Genomic DNA, 14,691 nt, shown 5'->3' on the forward strand with positions numbered 1-14,691 from the left:
TGCGCCCGCTTGTTGTCAGCATGCAACGAAGGTAAGAAGAAAAAAGTGGGGAGAAACTCCCTTCAAGCGTTTGCGCATGGACAGAGCTGTATGTGTGGCGGAAAGATTTGCATAAACAGAGATAATTTGAGGGGTTTCATCTGCATCGTTCTGCCTCGCTCGCTACCTATTCAGCTATCTTTACCTACAGAAAACACGTGTTTTCGTTACGTGCTACTGCAAGAATCTGATTTCTCTTGGAAGCAACAACCGGCGTTGCAATAGAGGAAAACCCCGTGGGAAAGTGACGAGCTGTTTAGGGAAACAAAACGTCTTCAGAAAAGCCTTCTCGTTTGCCAGTCATTGTCCTGAAGTGTTCGTCCGAAGAGAGATTCCTCTCGTGCCCCCGAGATCACGTACGGTTGTCACAGAACAGTACGCAAAAATGCAGCATACATATATATACATATATGTAGATGTATATATATATATATATATATATATTTGCCGAAACGTGAGGCCCTGAGTCATTCCAGGGTGGAGAAAAAGCGGTTTCGCTGGAGGCGAGAAGCGCGTTTTTCTCTTGCACATGCTGCGATTCACGAACCCCGAACGAAAACGGTCGCCGCTTAGATGTGTGTGGGCGTTGTCCCAGAAGCGACGCCGGCGGCACAGAGTCACTCCGTTCTGCTGTGTTCGTCCTTCCCCGTGAAACGTCGATTTTCTTTCTTCCAGCTAGAGTGGAAACTGCTCCGCATCTCAACGGAAGCAAAAAAGGCTTCACATGACCATTTTTGGCAAGATACTCGACTGGGTAACCCCGTTGCAGATAGAACATTGGGAGACAGCTGTGAGATCCCTTTCTTGCACGTCAGCGCGCTGGTACACAAAGCATGGCTCGGCCGCAGTGAAAATCGTGCACTGGAAGTAAATCTGTTGAAAGGACGAGACCGAGGTCGTGTCGGGAAGAGCCCACTCGCGAATCTCGAGAGCGAAACGCGACGAGAACCGCGCGATGGTGGGGCAGTGTGTCGCGTGTCTCCGGCCCGCACCGCGAGACAATGCTCAACCTGGATATTTTCCTGTTTCTCCGTGAGTTGTCCACAGGCACCTTTGAAGTAGCACTTGCGATAGCGGATGGCAAAGAACTTAAAATGGAAATTCGGCCTCGGTGTGACGTCGAGGAAGTTCACCCCTTCTGGAGGGCTAGCTGACGCCTCTCGGGGGCCTCCGCGGTCTGGTTTGCAGGAAAAACGCTCGCCAGCCCTCTGTTTTCTTTTCTCTTTGAGAAAGTATCGCCCCAAAACCAGTCCAGCCGCTCTCACGCTTCACCGGGGAGTCCTGCATTTCGTGCTGCTCAGCAGCGGCAGGCTTTTTACAGAACCGTTCCCCAGTCAGCCTCGGGATCACCCCACCGTTATACACTCAAGCGGCAACCTGCGCATGCAGCCCCAAGGTCGAACTCACTTTTCTCAAAATTGTCTCGTTTTTCGAGTTTCTGGAAAGAAAACCAAGAGACACCCGGACGGTGTGCAGGGATGAAAGGCAACTACGTCCTGCTGAGTCCCGATCTAGAACCCTGTCCAAATGCACGGTTTATCCTTTGGAAGAAAAATATTTAAAAATTCCTAAAAGGACTCCGAAAACTCTGCCGCGGATCGAAAATGGTCATCACTGTTTATAGAGGCAACTCACAGCAACAGTGCAGCGCTTAAGACTTCATAGGGTGGGGAAGAACAAATTGCAAGAAAAGGTATGCAGCAAATGTCGCAACGCAAAACAACACTATGCATACAAGCCCATATATATATATATATATATATATATATATATATACATTTAGGTGTACATATATATATATATACATATATGCAAATGTATTGGTTCACGATGACGAGTAAGACGATTTTCTCAGCCGTTGGCGCGAAGTAGAGGCTTTCCAGAACACCTGTACACTCAAACAACGTCGGGAAGACAGATTTTCTCTATGGCTTTTGTCGAGCCTGTGTATCTCTTTGTGTCGCTGAGGTGGACCAGGTGGATTTTTTGTGGTTGTGTCACGTGTGTCACCTCTGATTTGGCGTTCTAGGTGAAGTCGGTCCGTATCCTTTCTGTTCATTTTCTACCTCGAAATGTGCGGAGACACTTGCACACTGTTCTCGATTCTCGTAGAGGTTCCCGCGTGGGCATATTTTTCGGTTCTCCAGTTATGTCTCGTGAGGAAAAAGGGCGTGCGCGAGACTTGACAGTCCCTGCTTCTTCCCCCTCGGCTCTCTCCAAGAGGACTCACTCTTGATTTCTTGGTGCACAGAATAGATGTTCATCCGAATGAAAAAATCCTTCAAGCCGAATGCAAATGTATATGTAGATATATTCACGCGTCGATAAGTGTGCACAGAAGATGTGACTAGGCTGCAAACCCAGGGAATGCCTAAACCAAGGACGCCATCCACATGTGTCCCAGTTTGCGTCGCGCATTTGTCCGAAACCATAAGCGCGCATCGTTGACATTGTTGCTTCTCGACTGCACGCCCACAAAACCCTTTCCTTCCCTGGCACTCTTTTCCGACTGAAACACACACGTCGGGTGTTGAGGAAAGAGAGAGAACTTCGTGCGGCAGACTCTGAGAGGAAACCGACAATGACGGGCAACGCGCTGTTTTCTCCGCCGCGGTTTCCCAGACTCGAGTACCCACGCGAAAAACGAATGCACATGCCGCAAGTGTGGCGAGGAAGAACGACACCTGAGCAACTGTAGCGCTCTCCCGCACGCGTTCGGACAAAAACAGAGACTGGAATCCTCGCGTTTTACGGACTTAGAAACCTTTCCACAGACTCTCAGAGAGACCGAAACTGTGTCTAGCATCTGCGACTCTAGCCCGACGCGCGGGCCTCTTGAAGAGCCACGAGAAACAGAACACGGACATGACTCGTGCCCTGCTCTCACTCCTCTTTCCTGCAGAAATGTGCTTCTTCAGAAGGCCTTTCGCCACAGGCACTTGCCACATTTCTCTCGATACCCGCCACAAGTCGCTTCACACATGTTCTACTCATGCCAAGCCTCATCGCTGCCGTATTCACTCAACAGCCCCTCGCTGTGTCTCGGGCCCGACTGGGAGGTGTACTGCGCACCCCCGAGGCTTTCTTCCCAGTTTTCGCGCAACATGCCTTCATTTTCCCGCGGTTCTCCCTCGGTAATATCGGTTGCCAGTTTCGGTCCGGTCGCCTCTTCCTCAGGATCAAAGAAGCCCTCGGCGTCGTCGAAAGACAACCCACACGCCGGCGAACACTTCCCCTTCTCCTCTCGCTCCTCGCGTTCTCGTCGCTCTCGTTCTTCTCGGTCCCTTTCCTCTTGCTCATGCTCGCCTCCTGCGCGTTCGTCTTCGCTCTCGCCTCCCTTCGCGCGTTCACTTTTTAGAAAGCGCAAGTAGATCGTGCTGACCGTGCGCACTGGAGCTGCGCAGTCTCGGGAATCTTCGCCTGTCGCCGAGCCTTCTCCGTTTATAGACCGAAAGCAGGGCGCTACTGCCAGGTTCGCGGAGGGGTTGAACGGCGCGAGTTCGAACACCCAAGACAATTCTTCGCGTTTGAACGGCGCCTCTGTGACTGCAGGAGAAGACAGAAGCTCATAGGCGGGCAACCGACACTTGGTCTCGGTTGAATCGTTTTCCGGGTCTTCTCGCTCGGCCTTGCATCCTCGACTCTCTCCAGTATTCTCCGCAGCAGTCGCGGCCTTCTCGCCTGACTTCGTCTCCCCGTCTTCGCTCACTTCCGCCTTGTTCGCCGCCTGGTCGCCTTCTCTTCCGGCCTCTTCCGTGGGCGAACCATCAGAAGAAGCGCCAGCAGAGGAAAAGGAAGAAGCAAAGGTTTTGTCTTTCAACAACTCGCGAAGCAGCGCATCGACATGCGTGCGGACGCGCGCAATCGTCCCGTTCCACGGCACCGTCACCTGGAGAGAAAACAAGAGAGGCTGCCACCGCGTGCAGGATCGCTGGAAGAAGTGACGAAACAAAAAGCCTTCCTCCACATTATACGTATCCTCGAGGCTCCAAATACGTTCGAGGGTTTGCGAACTGGAAAAAAAGCTGGACTGCTCAAACACGTCAAGCGTATCACGGGAAGAGAACCAGAGACGGCAAAGGCGTCGCAGAGGGATCGGACAGTGTTGGAGGGAGGGTCTGAAGAACGAACGGCTGAGACTCCGCGTGTGACAGGCGTCCTTCAAAAACGGCCAGGCTTGCTAAGAAGAAACAGAGAGAACATTCGTTTCTCCCCTCTAACTCCCAGCCCGCGCAAGTGTACAGAAGCGAACGAGACACACTGGACGTAGGACCGACTCTCTTCAAATCCGTGCGTCCTTTCCCGCCCGATACCCCGCGGCCCCAGCACGAACCTCGCCGATGATTTCCATCTTTCGGTTCTCGGCTCCTCGAAGCGGAGACAGTCCCCTTCTGGTGACGCTTGAGGCAAAGCTGCAATCGGAGACGCGCGAAACAGAGACGGCGGAGTGCGCTTCAAGCGCCAGGGGCTGCGAGAAACACGCGGGGCCGAGCGAGAGCGGAGTCAGCGCAGACGACGGAAAGTGGGAAGACGACTGAGAGAGACACGACAGCGGCGCTGTGGGCTGCGAGAGGGGATGCCCAGAGCGTCCGGGAGACGCCAGGGGCGATGCCGAAGGAAAAGGCGAGTGCGTCGCGGCCGTTCGCGCGGGGCTCGGGGACGGCGAGGCTCCCGTGGGAGATCTGCAAAAGAGGACAAGAAACAGAAGAAAACATAAAGACGAGGGGGATATACATATATATATATATATTGGTGGATGCGGGTGAGTGTGTGATTCTTGGACGTGCGGCAAAGCGAAAAGCGATTGTTGAAATCTCTTTCCCTTCAAAAAACGCCATGTGCTGCCTCACCCGTAGACTTCTTGGCTGGCCGAAAGCAGGAGACGGCCCCCGCCGCTGCTCGCCCCTCGCCGCCCGCACCAGCGCCGGGGCGTCGACAGAAGCGGCGAGTCTCGAGACTGGCGCGGGAGCGAAGGCGAGAAAGGAGACACAGAAGAAAGACGAGACGCTCTGGAGAGCCGTTCGCGGCCAACTGCATGCGATCCTCCTGAACACACAAGGTGAAGGGAAACCCGGAGCAAGTGGCGGTCAGTCGCGCCTGTCCACAGAGCGCAATGCTGGTGTACCTCGACAGCTACACGAGTGAAAACGCGTCCAAGCACAAAACGGTTTCCGGTGATATATATATATATATATATATATGGATTGTGAAGACAGAGCACGGCTGAAGACCAACACACATGCACACACAGACATGTGCATGCATATGCATACACATATCTATAAATAAGTCGACCTTGAAGAAAATCAGGGGCGACAACCGTCGATCCCAACCCCGAAACGCACCGGAAGAGAGGGGAAACTGCAAGGAGCCTCCAGCGCCTTCGTCGAGCGGCGCTAAGCCCAGAGGCGAGTTGGGAGTCGAAGCATGTCCCGACGTGTTGCCTCCTCTCTGCGCAAAAAAAGACAAGAATCAGATATCCGAAAAACCGTCAAAAGGGCCAACACGTGCCGTGAACAGAGCCAGCGACCCTGCGTCTGCCTCCTAAAACACCTGTCTTTCCAGTGCTCTCCCCCGCCCAGCCACGTGCTGGCGACGGTTTTGCGTGTTTTGAGTTCTTACTTCGAAGCGCTCGCAGATTTCTTCTTCGCTCAAAAGCTGAACGACCTTTAGACGCGCGAGTCTCAATCCGCTGACGCCTTCCGCCTTGCCTTCATGCTCTGCCTCGCTCCCCTCACGCGTCCTTCTCTTCTCCTCGGAGTCGGCGCCTCTGCTTCCTTCCTTTGACAGCCTGTCTCTCTCTCTCTCGCCGCCCAAGTTGGAAGCGAGAGACGCCGTGCGGGCTCCGATGGCTGTCTCCGAGTGCTTTCCAGGCATCTCCAAGTCGGAAGGCTCGATTTCCGCAGGCGGCAACGCGTGGAGGAACCTGACGAGAAAGCGAAACGGCGACTCTGGCTGTTCTCGCTTTCTCCCCGCCGGCAAAGCCCCGACGCCTGCACACAGCCGCAGTCCGAACGCATGCACGCGCTCGTTTTTCCGAAGGAAGTCATGATGATTTCTTGTCACCGTGCCGAAAGAGACGTTCGTCATTCGAAAGAGTGAGACGCTCGAGACGCCCCGGCACATATACTCTGGGGTGCGCAGTCTGCTTTCCAGGCAGAAGGCGAGGTTTTCAGAGACAGTGGTGTGCCGTGAAGACACAAGGAAGAAGTGACAGAAAGAAAGGAGTCGCGAGAGTGCGTCTGCCCCCGATTTCCACGCACCGCCGAGAGTGACGATGTCGCCATGGCGAAGGAAAGCCGTCACCTGGCGCACGTCGTTCACGGCCACGCCGTTCATCGATCTGCATGGACACGCAACAGTCGAAACGCGGATCTGTCCCTGAGCATTTGTCTTTTAAATCCAAAACACAAAGCGTTAACGCCTAACAGCATCCCCTGCTGTTCCCGCGAGAAGGCGCCAAACAGGCCCCGGATATCTTCAAACAGAGAAGGTGGACAGCCAGCGTGGCAGCGGAGAAAGAACAAGGAGACGCGAGACAGAGACAACTGCTTCGCGCACAGAAACTGCCAGGGACTCGGGCCAAAGACAGGTTTGGGGGAAACATCTTGTGCTGGGTTTCGCTTTCTTCCCGGCAGAAACAGCGTCAGCAAGAACGCCACAATCTCTGGCAGCCGGTGAACGCTATAAGCATTCGTGTGCCGTGTACCTGTCGACTAGAACTCTAGGGGCATTTTGATTCCTCTTTTAGACACACACGCATTCTTTCGGTGCGTTGACAGCCAGGGAACGTCTCTAAACAGTGGATATGTGCACTGCCCGTCTCCCGGAATGCGAAGTGTAGCACTCGCCCCCGTCCCTCTCGCGCTTCGGACGCCTACCCGACGTCGCGAAGACAGAGCTTGTAGGCTTCGTGAGAGACACCCGTCGCTCTATCCGTCGCCAGAGGCGCCTTCTCGTTCGAGCCTTCGTTTTTGACTTCCTCAAGATGAAAGAGCTCCGGGACTGGCACGGCTTCAATCACGGCGTGGCGTCTGCTGACCATCTTGGCGAACTCCCTGGAGACGCACATCACAATGGGGTACAATTGAAAAGCAGAGAAGGAAGCGTCGCCACAGAGACGGACGTAGAGCTCCAGTCGCTTTTAAAAGGTTTGAGGACACACACGCGCTGCGACCCGAGAAACACCCCCTGCCGACGGCGCCAGAGAGACAGAGAAAGCAAACCCGCGAGAGCGCGAACAGTCGTGTGTGGAGGGTTCTTGCTCCAGGCCACAAAGCGCCGTCTCCGAGGCAAATCCTGGATTCAAAGCTTCAGACGCCTCTCACCCTCGGCAGTCGGCGACGAGGTCGCAGGTTCGGGCGTCTCTGCCGATGAGGCATTCCTTGTTTCGGCGAATGACGACGCGCCGCGAGATGAGGCGGTGCGCCTCGTCGATCTCGGAAATGTGCACGAGTTCTGCCACGCCGTCTTCCAGGTCTGCATCGCTTCCCTCCTTTCCCGAGTCCTCCGCCGTCACCTTCTCGCGGGGCACCGGGAAATAGGCCACCTCGGCCCCGACGCCAGGTTCGTCCCGCCTCTTTCTCTCCTTTTCTGAGTCCTCTGGCGCCTCTTGCGGCCAGCTGTCGAAGTCTGCGTCGTCCTGCGCCGTCACCGTCGACACCGTCGCCTCGCGACTCTCCATGGAGCCCCTGGAGCCGAGCTCGGCTTCGCCCCTCTCCCTCAGCTGCTTCTCTTCCCCGCAGTCCTGGGCGCGACCTTCGTCTTCGGAGCCCGCAAGCGAGGCGCCTCCCCCAAAGGCCGGAGACGCGCGCGTGTCCCCCGCGGGGCGGCGCACGCCTCTCGACGCTGCAGTCCCGGTCGGGAGGCCGGGACTCTTCGCCCCGTGCAGAGAAGGGGCCATGGCCCCGCGGGAACCGGCGCCGAGCAGCCCGCCCAGGACGCCGGACAGAGCGTTGCCTCGGCCAGCGAGTGTTGGAAACGGCGAACGCCCGGGACGGTGCAAGAGAGGCTGAGCGTGCGAGGCCGGGGCAGACTGGAGATTTGGGCGCGCGGGAAGGCCACCGAGGAGCGTCGTCAAGTCAGAGACTGGAGGCGAGTTCGAGGCCACGGCGGCCAGCGATCCAATGCGGACAGCTGGCCCGCCCGGCAGCCGGCCGAGGCTCTCGGAGCCCGCAGAGTCCCCGCAGATCGAAAAGGCTCGGGTCGCCCCGCCGCCGCAGCTGAGCAGTCCCCGACCGCTCAGCTGCCGAAGAACAGGGGCTTGGGGCTGACCCGGGGCCGATCGCCAGGCGGCCGCCGCAGCAGCCCGCAAGTCGCGCCGCCGGCCTGCCGCCTTGGGGCGTTTGTTTGTGCTCTCTTCTTCGTACTCGCTGTCATCGGAGGCGCTGCTGCTGCTGGGAGGCAGACTGTCGTCGCTTGGCTCGGAGTCCGATCCACTCTCGCTGTGTCTCCGACCGGCCTTCTCTGCGCGACTTGGCGCAGCCCGTGTGCGAGTCGCCAGCCGGCGCTTCTTCGCCTCCTCGCGCAGCCGACCTCGGCCCGCCGCCTCGGAGTCGGGCACTTGCGCCGGTTCGGGTTCTTCCTCGCGTCCTCGCCTGCGCCTGCCGCGACCGGTGCGGGCCGCAGTGGAACCCGCTCCCCGGCCTTTCCGGCGCAGCGTCCCGGACGCCTTTTGCAGAGTTCCCGCAGAGTCTTCATCTTCGCCCGAGCGCGCACGCGCTTCAGCGGAGTCGCCCTTTCTCTCGGCCTCCGCGTCTCCCTTGTCGACCTTTCCCCGGGCCTTTCGCCGCGGCGCCGTCCCTGCCTCCCGCGGGCGCCGGCCAGACCCCTGCGACGCGAGGGAGACTGGCGAGCTAGAGTCGCAGTCTGCGGCGTTCACAGGCGGCGCAGAGTGCCCAGCCTCCTGCCGCGCGTCTCTCTGCAACCCTCGCAAACGGTGTGACCGCCTGCAGTGTCTGCTGGGTTCTTCGCTGTCGCGGGAATCGTCTGCCTCGCTCGAGTGACCCTTGGACTGCCTGTCTGCAGCTTCCAGCCGAGACCCGCCTTCGCTGCCTTCGCTGCCTCCGCGCTCACTGGCCGCCGAGGCGTCCGTGAGAGTCGGCTCTGTCGGCGCCGCTGGAGGCAGCTCGCAGTGGGCACTCGAGACGAGCGAGAGGGACGGGGGGATACAGGGGATCTCCGCCGGCGAAGACACCGCGGCCCCCGCGGAAAAGGGAAAGTCGCTCCCGGAGATGGACCATCGCTGGGGCGCCGAGCCGAGGCCGTCGTCGCCGTGGCCACTGCTGTTGCGACTGCCTGCAGTGCTGCTGGTGCCGTCGCGCGTGGAGATGTGTGTGTTGCACGAGACAAAGCTCTCGGGTTCGCTCGGGCTTCGGTCTCCATCCGCCGCTTCAACATCGCTTCCATCTCTTCCTTCCCCAGAAAGCAAGTGCACGACCTCCCCCAGCTCTGCGTCGGCTGCCGCCCCAGGGCTCCAGACAGCCTCGTCTGCGCCACGCACTTCGCCTTCTGGGCCCGCGCTCAAGGCATCAGCCTCCCGAGCCGACGCAGCCGCCTCAAAGTCTGTGAGACCTCCGCCTTCTTCCAGCGGTTCCGCAGAGGCGACATTGTGGCTGATGTCTCCAGGCTCCTCGATCTGCGCTTCCGCAGATTCGACCTTTGAAGGGGATCGCCTGCCTGAGCCGAAGGATACCGGCCGGCAGTTCTTCCACAACGCAGCGAGGCTCCATCCTGTGGAGCCGCGCTGGCACGCCTCGGCGCGGGTTTCTTCCTCTTTTGCGGGAATGTCTCTCCCCTGCTTCACTCCGTCGGAGACAGACGCAGCGACTTCCTCGTCGGGCCTACCCCGGCTCGCGCCCTCCCCCTGCAGACTGAGGCGCGCGGCCTTGAGCAGCTTGCCATCTCTGGCCTCGGCCGATTCCCCCTGGTCCCGCTTCCTAGACAACGCCTTCTTTCCTTGCCCCCTAACTGCATCAGCGCGCGCGTTCCTGCCGTCTTGTCTGCGAGGCAAGTGACGCCGAGACGCACCAGACGGGCTCTCTTCCCCTGCTGAGGACGCTCGTGGAGACTCGGCTGAATCGTCGCGGGAGAGTCCCGACTCTGAGCGACTGCGGCTCCGCTCGCGCGGTTTAAGTGAGACTCTGAGACGGCCTTCCTCGGATAACTCAGATCCTGGATGCTCAGCACCCGCTGCGTCTTCGGAGTCGAGTTTCCTCCTCGTCTGCTGCCCCGTTGACAAAAGAGACATCTCTGTCTCTGCAATGGCACCGCTGATTCCTGCGCCCTTCTTGTCGACGTCGTGCGAAGGCCAGCAGCTGCCTAGAGCTGAAACTGGGTGAGACGCGCTCGCGGGAAGAATCGGGCTGTCTGGATGCGAACAAAGGGCGAGCAGGCCTGCAGGGGTCGGGGGGATAGGCGCGGCCGCCGGAGATGACGCGTTCTGGTGCACACAATCAGGACGAAGAGATGATACGGGCGTGCAAGGCTTGGCGGTCCGGTTGCTTAAAGGCAACTTGCTTGAGTAAGACAACTGGTCAGTGAACGGAGACTGGAAGTCTGGCGACGACGGACAGGCACCATCAACAGGCCTGGTGGGGCACGGCATGATGAACAGCAGAGGGCTGGTTCGTCGACAGCCGCCTCACACGTGCCTCGAGACAAGAGCCCCTGAGGATGCCAAGGCGCAGGCCTCAAGCGGCCAGGAGAAGACGCCTGATCGCCGTGATGGATGAAGAGGATTCGATCAGGATTGCAAGAGGCAATCCACAACTCGGGGACGGCCGCGGTCTGGGAACCCACTCTGGGAAAAAAATCGCCTCCAGCCCTTCAAACAAGGAACTGCGACTCTAAAACATCCGTACTGAACAAGAGGGAAACAGTCCCGGCTACGCAGTGTGTTTATAGCCTGACACACGGGGCATCTGAGTCAGCGCCCGCTGCCTACCCGCCAGCCAGCCCCCCTTTATACAGAACCCGGTCACTCGAGTCCAGGACACCGCGCAGACAGGCAGAAAAAGGCGTCAGCCGCACTCACGCTTGTCGATTTGCCCCGGAATCTGGCCTCCAGAGGCCGGGTGTTCCGCGCTGAGAGAAAAAAGGAAGCATCCCTGCACGCTCACGAAAAAGTAGAGTGCCAAGCCGTGGACGGATAGTGTACAGAGACCACGTCGATCCGCGCCGCGCAGAGAGAGGCTTGTCCAGAACACCGGGAAGATGCACACGAGCAGCAGGGTCGGCTTTAATCGTGGCGCCTGGAGCGGAAGTGGTGCACGATCCAAACGAAAATACCAAGGCAAGCTTTGGGAAACCATCCAGTCTTGGTGTCGCCATCTTCATGGCAGATGTGCCTCCCTCCGTTTGCGAAAAAGCGCGCACGGTTGTCGCCCCGCGTCTGATGCAGCAAGAAGCAAAAGGGGGTGGATGCTCCCCCCTTTCCAGGGTGGCAGACACACAAACCGATCACCTCCAGTGGCTACACCTCTTTTCGCAAGCTCCTCTCCCCCGGACGCTTCTCTTGTTGGCAGTCGACCGCAGCAAACGGCACCGGAGAAATCTGTTTCGCGCCTGTGAACGTACCACAAAACCTCCGTCCTTGTCTTGAAAGTCTGCCAAGGACACCTTTCGGAGCAACTGAAGCGGCGGCCGGCACGCGATCGGCCCGTAATCCGCACGCAGCAAGATCCACACGTGTTGGCAGCAGCAAAAGGACGGCGGCACAGCGGTTTCCAAATGTGTTTTGCGGAAGCAGGCACCGGTGGCTGCCACCGAAGGAACATGTGTGTCCTCGATGAAAAGTAGAGTCACGTGTGTCCCGTTCAGGATCGGCCCACAGAAAAACCAGAACAGTAACGAGTTGAAATCACTGGATGACGAAAGTACAGTATCTGCAAGGGGGTGGGCTTTTTCCTGACGGGAGAACGGAACACAAGGAGATCCCCGTATCACAAAAATCTAGCAACTCACCGAGAGGTCTCAAGTTACGGACTCGTGACTGGTACTTCCTCGCAGATGCTGACTGGTCGGCAAGTGACTTCTACCACTGACTGCAAAACACAGGATTCCGGGGAAGGATTCTGCGGCCAGTTTTCCCTCTAGTCTATTCATTTCTCGGCAGTGCAGTCTTCAGAGAATTCGGAGACCGGGTGTGCCGCAGCGGAAAGTTACCGAAGGCACGACAACACAGTGTACATGGGCACAAGTATTCCTCCCTATATCTGGGTTTCATTCCCACACGAGGCTCTTTTCTCAGGAGTGTTCACTGCTGAAACAACCCTACGATCCTACAGAGTGTAGTTAGTCGCCAGGCACAGACAACTTTACAAGTTGTTACAGCCATGTTCACCATCAGGTACAAACAGTAGCCGTAGCACAGAAGCAAGAGCTCGTCCCAGCCCCCAAAGCAGATCGTGGCATCATCTTGTTTTTGTAGGTGTCGTCGCTCAGACCGAAGCACGTTCCCTGTCCTTTTCCGACAAGTTGCTGGCCCCCCACCCTGGTGGGCGACAAGGCATGTTTTGCACTGAAACCACCTTCAGGCGCTTGCACATTTGCGATCTTTCGTCCGCTGGTGTTCTACCATCTCGCTGGGCGCGCTAAGAAAATTTCTGTATCTACCACTGGCAGTCCGCACTTTTCTGGCTCGAATTTCTGTACAGGCTCTAAATTTCTATTCAGGAGGGGTCTTGCCTGTTGGCTCCAGATGGACGGTGGATATTCCATGTGTATCATATCTCTGTGTCTGCGTTCGTTGGTTGCATTGGCCTCAGAGTCCCTGCTACTGTGGAATTCCATGAGGCACCACAAGAGCCAGTAACGGTCTGGCTTCTTTGACAGTTGTGCATGCCCGATGCGGTGAAACATAGAGTAGTCCACATTTACTTGTGTGGAACCCGTTCCAGAAACTTTCAGGGCTGGCGGGATACGAACCAGGGGGAAGTGCAACGGGGGCACGGCACTCTGCTTCATCATGAGGACAAATCTGGCAGTTTGCCGCGGAATAGCATGACTGCGTTTTTGCAGCCTGTTATTTAGAGTTGGGCATCTGGCGTGTACGCAGTCTAGTACCATCTCCATAGGAGGAGAACGTTCCAGCAAAGTGTCCAAGTCGGCCACATGACATTTCAGGCCATTCCACTATCAGTGTCGGCCAGTTATGAGCGAACTCACGCGTGCTTTGCAAAAACCAGACCCGCCGTGACGGAAGGGCGGCACACGCTTAGCAGTGGAAATCCTTTTTTCGCTGTCTCGAAAATAGCGGAAGTACTTTGCGGTCCAAAACGCTCACCTTTTATATTATAGCGTCAGGTAGGTGGGTGGCAGCGATAGTTCTCTTGCATCTTGTATGTGCGTCGGTGTGTCCTGATGGCCTGAGGGTAACAGTCCGGGCCATCAACAAGGTACCCCACTCGCGCCTGTGTGTTTTTTTTCATACGGGAGGTTGTTTGGCTGCACGGTGTGCGGGATATAGCAGTGCAACTGTATCCTTTCGAGAGTTCCTGTCATTTCTTTCCATTGCTTATGTGGTTCCCTGTCTGTCACCACGGCAGCAGAGCCTCACTGTATGCCCTCACCGAGGGCAGTGTTCCTGAGTTAACTGATCCCCAGTTCAACATTTCTAGGCGCCCCTGTCCTGTCAGTTCTAATTAAGTGATGACTAAGAACTCCCCTTTCGACTCTCTTCCGGGTTTGCAACTTCCAAGCACTGACCGTCTCTCTCAGCTGATGCTTCAGACAAAGCACGTGCCAGCCGCGCCACGTGCCGCTCGCGTGCACACTACATGCACACGCCGGTGAGCCGTGCCGACCGCCTGGAAAAATCCTTCGCTTCCCTTTTCTTAAAAACGGCGGAAGGAGGTCCGATAACCTCAATGGATTTCCGTTTCTGTACAGGGAGGAATTGGTGTTTTCTCTTCTCGCACTGCCCGCGAACCAGCCGTCTGTCTGGCCGGCCCCTACAACGCGATGCATGCTCTAAGATTTTTTTTCGCCAGCGTACGAAACCGCTATTGACGTGAAGAAAAAGAGCACACTCGAAGTACCCGTCAAGGATCTCGATCCTGAGCCTTTTCCCAGAAAGCTGTTGGCCGGAGAATACAGTTCTTCTGACTTTGGTTGTTGGGGCCACGTTTCGGTGTGTTGGGTGCACAGAATCGATTGTGGTACGGAAGCCGTCACACCGTCCCGGCAGTTCCTTTTTTTCTTGCCCTTCTCAACTTTGTCCCCCGGTCTCGAAACCAGAGAGAAGAAAAGTGCCTTCTGGAAGAGGTATGAGTCGCGCCTGCCCTTTGAACCTTGTCCGGCCCGCCCCTCCCATCGTTGGCCGCCGCGCGGTGGACACACGGGCTCCTCGGGTGTCTGTACACCGGCGCCAGTCGTCCTTAGAGGTTGCCTTAGCACGAAACCCATCTGAGTCGCTCTCCTTCCCCCGTACTTCTCAGGCACCAGCCGCTACCTCTTGAGTAGCCTCCCTATCCACGCATCCAACCTTGCATCCTTGCACAGGCACGCAGAAACGTAGTCGTTGGCCAGCCGTGGTCGGTGTGTGCCCACGACGTTCGTGGCCCATCGAAAACGAGCCTTCCCGCCTACCCGCGTTCTAGATCCCTGCGGAGGATTTGACATCCTTTTGCCCTTTCCTTTCAGGTAGAAAAG

At 57.3% G+C, this 14,691-nt stretch overlaps 1 protein-coding gene across 1 annotated transcript; it reads right to left on the reverse strand.

The window, feature by feature from the left end:
• Positions 1 to 3,025: 3,025 nt before the first annotated feature.
• Positions 3,026 to 10,645, reverse strand: NCLIV_025090 (conserved hypothetical protein; the record flags this gene model as incomplete). Its single annotated transcript, XM_003882703.1, has 8 exons — positions 3,026 to 3,928; positions 4,373 to 4,721; positions 4,890 to 5,085; positions 5,385 to 5,490; positions 5,662 to 6,032; positions 6,303 to 6,382; positions 6,921 to 7,097; positions 7,368 to 10,645. The coding sequence occupies 8 exons, from the start codon at positions 10,643 to 10,645 to the stop codon at positions 3,026 to 3,028; spliced, it is 5,460 nt and encodes a 1,819-aa protein (XP_003882752.1).
• Between the last annotated feature and the right edge of the window lie 4,046 nt (positions 10,646 to 14,691).

Source organism: Neospora caninum, chromosome VIIb (genome assembly GCF_000208865.1).
Source record: "Neospora caninum Liverpool complete genome, chromosome VIIb".
NCBI classification, from domain to species: Eukaryota; Apicomplexa; class Conoidasida; order Eucoccidiorida; family Sarcocystidae; genus Neospora; species Neospora caninum.